The following is a 12,398-nucleotide window of genomic DNA, read 5'->3' as shown; positions in this document are numbered from 1 at the left end:
TACAGAACTAAAAACGTTAAATAAAAATAAATAGTAAAACAATTTATTGAATCACTAAGGCCAAACAATTTAACAAAAAAAATACAAAACCAAAAAAAAAACTGTACCAATAAAGGAATCATCTGTCTTTTCTAGCATGGTGCATTTTCAAGAATAAAAAAAAACATTAGGGAGAGACAGAAGAATGGTACAAGGCGTCAAATAATTAAAAAGGAAGTAGGTGAAAGACTGTTCTGTCACTGAGAATACATGAAGAAAATTCCTTAAGACCGAGACCTTAAAAACAGAAGAAAGAAGCACTATAAAATTAAATAACAGCTTTTTATGCATGGACTGCTTTGCATTTCTACCTCCCCATGTTAGTTCTGAATGGCAAAACCACATGTAGCCTCCAATTTCAGGGGCCAAGCTAATGCTGAACTTGAAAGGCTAGGAAAACTATTCTGCATTAACCAATGTTAACATTTTCATTTATTTTTTCGTCACCTTAAAAAAATCAGAGTTGCACTTACTATCCAAATAAATCTAAGCAACAGAACTAGTGTGACTCTCAAGTTTAGTGCCATATAAATGAGAAACAAGGGCAAAAAAAAAAGTCAGAATTCCCAAAAATGGAAAAAAAAACTTACAGATTGCTTGCGTTCTGAAAATGTCACTTTGAATATGAATTTAATTTTATGTGGATGTAAAGTCAAACACTGATAAAAGAGCTGTCGCAGGAGAGGAGGCCTTTTAAAAATGTAACAACAATATATGGTGCCCTAAAGCCACCATGGGGGTTGATAATCCTTCTTTAAAAGGAAAAGAATTTCACCTTTCTAACCTGGCTGAGGCCCAGTCTAAGGTTCCTAACTGATCTCTTGTTTGTCAAGGGTCAAAGGTTCAATGACTTTATTAAGAAATTTGACATTAATTCAAAACATGGAGAGATTGTGCTAATCCCTTACACACCTAGCAAATCATATATTTCATAACATGTTTGGTTTGAATTTTCATAAAAGTTGTTTTCCTTGTTAAGAGAGTTGGACATTATTTTGTAATAGCTTTGGCCTTGGAGGCCTTGAGCCATGAATATCTCAGAAGGAAGTGTCCATATTAACCTAAGGGGTTGCTTTAATTTCTCAGAATTTTGCCACTACTGGCATTGCTGCCCTAGAATAACTAAGAGAGATATTTACATGCCTTTAGTGTTCATTGATCTGTTGTCTGGTTTTACTACAGAAGGTCAGTACCCTCCAGCAACTTAAGCTGATTTTATCCCTTATGCAATAATAAAATGTTCCTCCAGGTGAAGGAAAAAAAGGCTGTGTCGTTGTCATTTTGCATCTACCATACATACAGGTTATTTTCATGGAAAACAGAAAAACTACAAAACATATTTCTCCAAGAAGTTCAAACAAAACTCTAAAGTAACAGTGCTGTCTTGTTTAAAAGTTCAGATGTCATTACTTTCCTTGTGGCTTATCAAAGAAACTTGAGCTCACCTGCATGTTTTTCATGGCCGATATTTCTATCTTAAGAACAGTGTAAACAAAAAAGGCCCCTTGTGCAAAGTTCTTTGATAGTATCGCCCTGTACATTTCTACATCAAAACCAAGACACAGCAGCTATATCAAAGGATGAATACACACATTTAAAAGTAAAATCTGACTACACTGTACGGGAGCAGCACCTGGGTGCCCAGGTCTCAAAACATTAGAAAATAAAACTCCCGATGCAAAACCAGACACACACAGGTAAACATGAATACCGTCATTGCAAGACACAAAGATGGATTACTTAACATTTCAATTGCATTAGCTGAACAATTCAACATCTCATTAGGAATGTTTTTTATTCTATGAATTTCCTAGAAAACTGTTTGGGGGCTTTTCTAAGGATACTGTAGTTGGAATTCCAGGGATCTGCTGCTCACAGCTTGAGAAGCTCTCATTTAGAGCTCTAACACTAACCCTCAATTCCCCTGAACAGAAATGAAAGCATAGCCACCGTACAAATTTCCTCCGATATTTCAGTTGGGGGTGTATTTGTTTTCTTAAATCATTCTCAGCATTTCGTAATTAATAAGATAAAGGATTTTACTTACTCCTCACTTTTTACTTACTCCCACACTCATGCCTTTTGCACTTTTGTAAGTGAAATGGCTATTTTGCTGGTTGTCCTGGAAAAATAACAACAGGGCATGAGAATATGTGGTATTTTAACTCTCCAATCCAAAATGCAACCTTCCCAAACAGGATTTAAAATAAGCAATTGATCCTGAAAATCCTCCCTAAATCATAATCTGCAGTCCCCTGTGGTTCATCATCCATCTACAAAATAAAGCTTTGGGCACAATGCTTTTAGTAAGCTTTTTGAATCCTGATTGTGTATTACAGATTTCCAATGCCTAGCTGTGAGATACAGAGGTTTATCTGCTAAACCAAACAGAAGTGGAAGAAAAACCACATCATGCCCATTAATGCCAGCACGGACAGTATAGAATGGCATGATTTCTGCTCTTCATCTACCTTTTTGTCTTTTTATGCACACCTCCACATTTCACATCCCTGCTTCAAAGTACTAAATCACGGAACACATTGGCAAATGTTGTGGATTTTTTTTTTCATACAAACTACTGCTACTGAATATTAAAGTAACAATATATATAATTGTGCCACTTGGTGATTCTCTGGCACTGACTACTTGTGTTGCACTTTACGTGCATTATTGTGCTCTTCATTACTATACCTATACTGTACAATTTTATCAGAATTTCATTGCATGGACATTACAGTACTTGTTAGTAATCACATCAATGGTTTCTTTATTACCTGTACTTGATGTAAAACCTATTTTCATTGTAATTGTATTTTATGACATTTTGTCTTGTGATATTACAGAGGAAACACTGCAGAAAAGAAGTACATTATGCACTGCTGCTACAGAGGCAATATCAAATCCAGGTGAGGCTTGCTCACAATCCACTTGAAGCAAAAGTAGTGAGTGAATTAATTATGTATCCCAGCTAAGGAATTCTTTAGCTTCAGATTCAGCAGTGAACAATTGTTTTGTGGCTTTCTGATGTGACAGCTTACTCACTGGGGAATCAACAATAGACCACAGCATGTGCTTCATTAGGAAGTCTTTAAGATGGAAACAAAACTTTCCCTTTCAGAGCTGGGGTGCTGTTTATGTGGGGACTCCAGCAACTCATTATAGATTTCCTCCTTTATACTTTCCTGCAAATAAATACAAAAATAAGGGATCCAAGTATAAAATACTCTTAAAATACTTTTAAACAGATAATCAGAAACAGTCAACAACCTTTAAAAATGAAGTGCATCAAGTATGCCGGCTAAACATTTTGCTTTAATAAACAGCATAACAGGTTCATATGTAAGTGAGAGAATGAAAGCCCACACGTACAGGTAAAGACAAGATAAAATGCTACTGATATTTGGTCCCACCGGAACTTAACACACTTTAATTTGGTACTTGCTTGCACCTTAGGAAAATCGTTAAAACAAGACAATCCCCAACGTGGAGATGATTAGTTCTTGTGAGATCTCTGGATCAATGCCATCCCTGCGTGTGACACCAGTTACAATGTCTCAATTATACCATGAAAAACATTCGGGATCGCTCATGCCAATACCACCACAATTGCAAGTGCCTCTTCTGGGAGCCATAGCCTGAACATCATTTTGCCTGAGTGTTCTGCATGCACACATTACCACCTGCATAATACTGAAGAGAACATTTCAGAGCTGCAGGGTCGGAGGTGTATGAACAATACATCAATTGTGGCATCTCCGCTCATATACTGCAACATACAGACTTCTGTAACAGATTTCTACTGAAATACAACTTCCAAGGTCTCTCTCAAAACAGAAGTTGTTACATTTTTATTTTATCTTACTGTAAGTACTAAACACTTGGCTTGTTGCTGAGGATGACCAAAGACAAGCTTTCCCTCAGCATCTACAAGCTTCTCCCTTCTTCTAGGAAAGCTACAAATGTTAGCCCTAGTATCATCATGTGACAACTAATCTCAAGTGAGCCAGATATCTGGGCATTGTCTACCTCCGTCATGTGATGTTTCCACACTTGTTCAAAATATGTTCATATAGACTACTTTTCTTAAAAAAAACAAACATCAACTGTTCAAAATACCTCTCAGAATTAGTGTTTTTAATAGAAAATTCAACAAACTAGGTAATGGCAATATGCTTTAATTTTGTCACAGCAAATACCTCTATGGATTTCAATTTGCAGTTCCATTAGAATCTTATAAGGTTTGCATTATTTTGTTGTGTGGTCATAAATTAATTTCTAAGTGACGAGATTACTTCCAGACATACTACTGTATCTCTCCATCTCCTCACTCTCCCACGCCAGAGCAGTCTTCCTCCTCCTCCTCCACAGGTGCGAAAAGGAAGAAGGCAGCCATCCAAGGAGGGAATCCCAACATCCATCAGCTCCCAGACAGATGAGGCCCAGAGGACAGGGAGCAGTGCAGGGGGCAGCCAGCTGTGCAGTCACAGGATGGGACTACAATGCCACAGTGCCTGAGATCTGAGCTTGGATTCAGGGATTTTTTTTTTTGAATGGCTCTGCAATGCCAAGTCACTGAACCATGACACTAACCATGCACTGTGTAGTCTACTAGTACAGTCAGGCTACAGATACAAGCATAGAACATTCCTGACTTAAGAATCTGTTGACTCCAAGTTTACATTTACAGCAAAATCTTTGCCTGGCACAACAGGCTTTGGCCATTGTCTAGACACGTGACATCAGAGGTGACGTCCAATAGCTCTCTGGATCAGAGATTTACCATTAAATAGAATTAAAGCTCAAAACATGGTCAATTAAAATGAAGCAGTGTTATAGGGTAGTAGAAAAAGAGTATATAATCCAAAGCATTCAGAAAGTTTTTGTGCTGGCTACCACTAGATTTCAGGAGGCTCAGAATGACTTTTGTGTGAATTCATTTTATAAAAACATAAAACCATTTCCCCTCAGAACCCCCAAACATCATGGGTACCCTCCAAAAATTTGGTATAAAGTACTACACAATAATGAATCTGCCTGATCAGAAGCAGAAACAGATCAGTGTCTCTAAATGTTTCCCCTTGTGTTTAGCAGTTTTGAAAAGCCAAATTTATTTTCCTGGGACAATTTATGGAACAAATTTCTACATCTGCAACATTCAAACCCTCATTCCAAATAGTGGCAGCTGCTAAATCACTGGTATGAAACCCACTAACAGGAAAACATAAGGCCTTGATTTATTCATCGTTTTCCCTTCTAGGGAACAGAAGCAGACAGCTTGATGACTCACCAGGCTGGAGGAGAAATGACTGCCAGTAAAACACGGGGCTGGAGGTTTTGCGAGACCAAACACATGCACAAACAGCCCCCCAATTGTAATACGCCAAGACCCTCTAAAATGACTTCTGGGAATTTTTCTTTTGTCTGGAAGCCTGTGAGTCACGTCAGATGTGTAGTGGGGTTCTAGCATGTCTTAGGGGAAGAACGCATTCTGGTAGTCAATTCAAGGTAAGATAGACAATAAATGCATAGGGAAAACAAATACCAACAATTCTTATTGTATGGAGAAGGAAATGCTGTGACCCATTTTATTTCTAAGAGCTTAAATGACACCACAAAGTTTCAATTAAAAATAAAAAATATCCACTTTTTTTAGTCAATTATAAATGGATCAAGAAAGGTTTTTTTTATTTGTCTAATTACATGCCCTAATCTTTTTGGGGGATTTATGAAGACTGCAATACTCAGTATCACAAGTTTGAAGTGAATAAGGCAATTGTAGAATATTAAAATTGATATCAACAAATACAGTCAACACTGCAGACAAGAATATTATTGAAGACACACTTAGGTGGGATCATACATGCCAATAGACAGATGCTCACATAATTCCCATATATCGCCAATGCTAATTATTTATAAGTTGTTTAACATAACACTAAAGCAACAGGCAGCAAGAGGCCACAATCAAATGTCCAAAATACTGTCACTGCACTTCAGTTGATATTTCCACCAGTGATCCAAAGCTGCACAGCCAGCCCACAGCACATGCTACAACCAGACTGAACATTCCTCAAACAAACCATAGATCTGAGGGCTGTTTTGCACTGTGTACTGTAGCTGCTAGCTCACAAAAAGCAGGATGATGCAGGTCTGTGAGCATGATGACGATCGATATTGATAAAGTTACAAAGGCAAAAATGTGTTTACGTAATGAAAGAATACCATGTCATGTACATACAGAAAATATGGAGGGCACCACATGAAACATATTTCAGTCAGAAATATAAGGAGATAAGAGAATGACTGGTTAGTGACATTTTTTTTTACTATGAGAGTCCCAACCAAGGAAAACATCTGTGGTACAGATTGCTCCAGCAGAAATATTTGAAGGAAGTTTTCAGAGAAATACAGAGTTAAACCCTGCTAATTCAAGCATGAGATTAAACAACCAGTACTCTGCTACTCGGGAATAAACTGCAGGCATAGTCAACGCATCACTGAAATTTAGATTCACAGACCTGTGCAGTAAAAAACAAATCGTTTTTCAATATTCACAGGATCCAAATAAAAACTGAGGAGTTTAACCAAAGATTACCAGGCATAATCTTCTAATGAATAAACTATTACAATGCCCTGTTTATTTAGTGAAAATGTTTATTCTTGTTTGCAGTCATCCCTTTGCTAACAGAGCCTAAAGAAAAAAAAACAATATCAGCCTGAGATACTATCTTAGTCAGTTTGCACCAAAAGAAGGGGGGGGGGGTAATAATAGTGGTATTGTATGTACCCACTAACCTCATAGCAGCTGAACAGCAAAATCAGTGAAATTTTATCTGGACCTTGAAATACCAGGGGGTCAGGTCTATTGACTGCTTGTCTACATCTTACTAAATCTTAAAATGTTTCCCAATTTGCACATGCAATAGAGGCTGCATAGCAGTGTATGAGGGCTTTCAACACTGAATCTAACATTGGAAAAAATCTTGTAGAGCAGCAAAGTGCATTGTCCTCCAATCTACCTGTTCAGACAAGTCCAAAACACTAGCTTTGGCGGCACAATAGGTCTTTGACTCCGGCCTGTGTTGTAGAGGGCAAGCACATTCAACAAACAGACACTGATTTATGCCCTGCTAGAATTGATTAAACTTTGGAACCTCAACAATAAGCAAAACTCATAGTACGAGATATTTCGTTCCTTTTATTCCAAAGCACGAAACAAAACGGTAGGCCAGAACTGTTTCCTTAATTGGGTTGATCACGAAACATGCTTGCATTTTCTATAAAGGAACACTGAATTAAAAGGTGAAAAACAAACTCCATCCACACTGCCCCATTTTCAGTGGATCATTGTCTGAATAAGTCAGCTAACAGGGTAAGCACCTTGTATTATAAACACACATTTTTACCTCTGACCTTTGGAACAGTATGTGCTGCACCCTGCTGCAGAGACAAGCCTACTATCTTATCGAGAAGAAGTGTTTTACAACAGAGAACTTATGTTCTCTCTCCGCAGAAGCACACACAAATAGTCAGACACAATCACAAACAAATTTGCAACACTGTAAAATGGTCCCTAAAGGCAATTTCTGTATTCAGAAGCTTTATATACATCACACCTATCACATAAAGATTCTATGTATCTGTTTCTGAAGGGTTGCTGATAAAAGCTTTCCCCAAGTTGTATCAGGCAAGTGTGGACCATTTGGAACACAGTGGAACAAAAACAGGTTTACGTCTGGCAACAGCACATAATCAAGGAAAGTAAATACTAGGTATCTAATCAACGTTCTACATGTTACATATATTAAGCAAATATCAACCCTCGAGTACATTTCCACAAATGCAGAGCACCGGAAATCAACTGTATAGGTTTTTTGGAAAAAAAAAGGTATCAATTTCTTTAAAACATCTGACTAAATATTAGAAAAAGTCCAGTTCACACATTTTTTGCTATATTTTAGTACTTGAATTTCTATATTCAACATCACAGGATATTTGGACCGTGATCAGGACTGGATAAAGTCAGAAACAACTAAAGGAGGGTCTTTTTTCTAGTTCTTTTAATAACTAAATGACTGTTGGAAAAAAGCCAAATATCTCACACTGCTCAGGTCTTCATCGTCTATACCACTGGCTGTCCAATTGGAATAGTGCCCCTGGAAACCCAATTTACTCTCTTTGCTAACTCGATTCCCTTAACAATTGTATGATCACAAACATACTGGTATCAGACAACCATAGGTCATGTGAAAACATCCTGAAGTCCATCTGCTAACAGCACACCTCAACAAGACTATCTACATGTTGCAGATGGAAGCAGAGAACTCACATAGTAATGCTTTCAGAGTGCCATAAATTAAAGGAATAACAATACGGAGGTGGGAGTTGCTCTTGCACGATTTCACTTATCCCTCCCATCTGGTTGATGGGAGGCAAACACGTACAGTATGAATAGCAAGGCTTAGGCACAGCAGTAGAAATCAGCACGGCACCAGTGGAAAAGCCCGATCTGGGTTCTACCTGGGCAGCGTTCTTCCCGGTCCTCTTCCAGAACGAGGCTGTGCATGCAGTCAATCTCCCACTCCTGCACCTCGGTGTTCCACAGGGCTGGCACCAGAGCACTGTAGCGGGAGCTGGGTGAGATGATAAAATTCTTTCATACGGTGTCTTTCAATGCCATTATCTCTAAGAGCTCCAAAGTGAAAGCCTATCAAACACACCCCTGAACAGAAAAAAGTCACTTTAGTATTTCCCATACTCCCTGCTACAAAAGTTCATCTTGCAACATCCAAGTACAACGAACTACAGAACATTACTTCTTACACTCTCTAATTATGAAAATTATACACCACTTTTAATAGTCTTATACTGCAAAAAAACCTCAAGAGATAAGTTATTTGAAACTTGTGCGTTTACCAGTCTAACATTTCAAATTGCAAACATTCTGAAAATGTATTAACTCAGTACTGAATGCTTTCTAAAATCCTGTGAACTCAAGAATAACGTGATGTGTTCACAGCATAGTGCCCAATGCCAAGCAGATGGCTGCTACAGGACATGTCAGCTCTTCAGACAGAGCAGCGCATGTCGAAGGGCTCTGGGGAAGCAGGGCTGAGGTTTCCAGCGCTCAGCGTGCCGGGGATTTAGAAACAAGCGAGAAGATCAGTCCAGCAGCCCGTCAACTCTCGGTTATTGTTGTTAAAGAGGAACAATCGCCTATGCTGACAACCAATGAAAAGGCCGCACTTGGACTCAGTAAAATGACCAGATGGATGAAACAAAAGTATTTAATCAGCTTATTGTACTGTACAATAGCGTTTGACTTCTCCTCTTGTCCAACAAATATTGGATTAGAAATGAAACCTGTCACAGTGCAGGTGGTAAGGAAGGGTCAGATTGTCACAAATAGCCTGGAGCTCTGACACCAACTCTTCTATATCGTATAAACAGAACGCACCACTAGGCCTCAAGGCCCAACAGAATACTCCATGCTAGCTTTGTCTTTAGGGATTCACAGATTAACAGACCGTGAATAACAATTAAGTCTGCAAATTTTGGATCCACTTTCAGGCAAAATGATGAAAATAGCAACCCAGTAAGCCTGGTATACTTCAAAATAGTCGGTGCCCTGTGGGGAGATTAGAATTAATCCTCATTAATATGTCAACAGACATGATTAGGTCACAGGAACAAGTAATAGGTTTATTCCATGCTGAAAAGAGAAGAAAGAAAACACGTTTCGGTTGTGGAGCCTTCTTCAGGTGTAAGAAAGATAGGGCAGTCAGCAAATATAAATAGCATGGTAAAACAAAATGTTGTTAGAGGATGCCTGACAAATAGGCATCTGAAGATGTTACACTAGCCAAGTCCTTTCTAAAAATGGTTTCCTCTTTTCAAGGCAAAATAAAATGCGATGGCAAGGTCTTATTTCTTGGATACGTTTCTATATGTATTCAAGACATTGAAGATTCATCCTGTCTATTCTTGAGTTTTCAGTTAATGCCTCAATGTTACCTAAATAAAGGTAGTAGTTTATATATTCTATACATTAATTACATTAAGGGATCAAATACAAGTTTCCACAGTGCTTTTGCAGAAACTGCGTCTCACTGATGCATCTCAGGAATCTTATGCTAGTCAGTTGTGAGAGTTCATACACAGTGATGCCATCCTGGTATCCTAAAACTTTAAAGCACAAATGCCACATAGCTGGTTGTTTAATAACTTTCATGAAATGCTCTAGCTATTGTTTAAATGTTGTTGGCGAGGTAACATCATTGGTACTGAATAATGTTTTAGCTAATGAATTTCACTAATTCATTAACTGAAGGAAAAAATGCAGACTCCTGCAAATTTCAGCAGCAGCAGCATGGAAGAATGTCCTGCAGGTCACCAGTAGAAATAAGAATTTCTTTTCAACTGACACAACAGGTGAAATAAAAGAAGTTTAAATAAAACTGTCCACTCCTGATTTCAGATTACTTGATTGTGATTTAGATATCTGAAAGAATTTCCCCGTGAAGAGTCAAACAACTGCCACGATTATTCAGTATTCAGCAGCCTGGAAAAATAAAACCTCCTCCAGGTCCAATATACTATGTTATGTGCATGTATGTTCTCCCATTACCTGGCCTTGAGGTTACACCAAACATCATGATAAACTGGACAGAGGTAGTTTTGAAATGTCCAGAGAGCGTGATGCCTAAGGAAACTGTAGGCCACTCGCACTACGATATTAACCTCCTCAGTTTGTTCTTTCCCCCCTACCCAAGAGCTCTGTATCGCTTACTAAACATACTAATTAATACGAAGAAGAATATTAACCATTTCCTTTTTCACACATGCTGCACAGCCATGTTGTTGAAGACGATACCTTGGCTACTATCAATAAATGGCTGGACGAGATTCTTGGATCAGCTGGTAATCAACTGAATAAAGATGGACCAAATGGCCCCTTTCACTTGTATGCATTTTAGCTAACAGTTCACTACTACTCTAGACCTTTCATCAGGCTTGATGGATACTTTATGCTACAGAAAGTGCTTTTGCTCAATGGAAGAAATAACATTACAGCACTAGTTTTTGGATCTGTAAATTATGAAAATCACATGATTATACTGGTATAAAGTAACTGTGATGACAGCAAAATCATTTCATACAGTAGATGCATAATGTATCTATTTCCCTTGGCAGTAGGAACTGTACAAAAACAACCCTACACTCCACCGTGTATGAAATTGTCGTGAACGTAATGCTGTTTGCCAATCAGGCAATGGAATACTGTCTGTAATTGCTATTGCTGGTCCTTATTAACATTCTTTATCTTGGACTAAAAAATGAACATTCTAAAGTAATGAAAAAATAAACATACAGAATTACATCTTATACATTTTTATAACTTTAATCCTACAAACTGGAACAATCACAGATTTCGACTTTACATGGATTTATGAAAATGGCACAAAGTTATGCACCATTTTATGAAAGTTTATAAACCACTTTTTTCTTCATATTCAGAAGCTACCTGTATAACAGACAAAAACATAATTAGCATGCTTTTGAAGTGGTTTCCAAGTCTTATTTAAGGTTATGACAAAGCAATTTCTTTTCAAGTTGCCAGAGTGAGTCAATGCTCTGTCCAGATGGCAAACTCTACAACAGCTGCTTTGTGCCCAGGTAGATAACTGGCATTAACATTCAGTGATTATAGGACATAGAAAAGGCACAAACTCAGATTTACAAAAATCAGACCATGTCTTAAAACAAGAAAACACAGCTCTGGAAACCTGTAAAACTGCAGAATAACAGAGGATGAATGTAGGAGTTGAGAGAGGGGGGTCATAAGTCAGTTTTGAGTCATTATACAAGAACAGTCGTTTAATTTCTATGGTGAACAATCAGTAAAAAGCTGCTTTTGTGAACATTTTTCTTTTTTAATTCTTGGGCTGTGAAGTCATGAAGTTGTGCTCAGCAGAGCAGAAAGGTGAACAGGGGCCTAATCAGTGAAAGCAAGGAGGCCTCCTCATGTATAGCTTTATAAGCAACCTAAGGGCAAGGCCTATGAAAAGGGAGCATGGCACCGTTTCCATGGTAACTTCCCCACCCACTAACTGAAACCACAAGATTATAAAGGCTCTTAACACAAACAATATTGAATAACTTTGACATGTGAGTGCGACCATGTTTTCTGTCAACTTAAAATCAACTAAGAAGGCAACACTTTTTGATTTACAAGACACAGGGTTATGCAGAAAGGGCAAGAGTTGTTTTCCTTTTTCCTTATCCTCCCAATCCCTCACAGAGAAACAGGTATGCTCCATTAAATTTCCACGTTGGGATTTCCAAGGATAATTAATTTA

General features: G+C 38.1%; 1 protein-coding gene across 1 annotated transcript in view; it reads right to left on the bottom strand.

Annotated features, from left to right (window-relative positions):
- The window catches only part of LOC148819508 (uncharacterized), a 74,092-nt gene that overhangs the window by 48,481 nt on the left and 13,213 nt on the right, over positions 1 to 12,398 (bottom strand). The window contains exon 10 of the mRNA XM_088934742.1: positions 8,560 to 8,672. Coding sequence (XP_088790868.1) covers positions 8,560 to 8,672 — 113 coding nt within the window. The remainder of the gene's footprint in view (positions 1 to 8,559; positions 8,673 to 12,398) is intronic.

Source organism: Atractosteus spatula, chromosome 16, assembly GCF_055471065.1.
Source record: "Atractosteus spatula isolate fAtrSpa1 chromosome 16, fAtrSpa1.hap1, whole genome shotgun sequence".
In the NCBI taxonomy this organism is placed as follows: domain Eukaryota; kingdom Metazoa; phylum Chordata; class Actinopteri; order Semionotiformes; family Lepisosteidae; genus Atractosteus; species Atractosteus spatula.
This window is presented reverse-complemented; position numbering and strand designations above follow the sequence as displayed.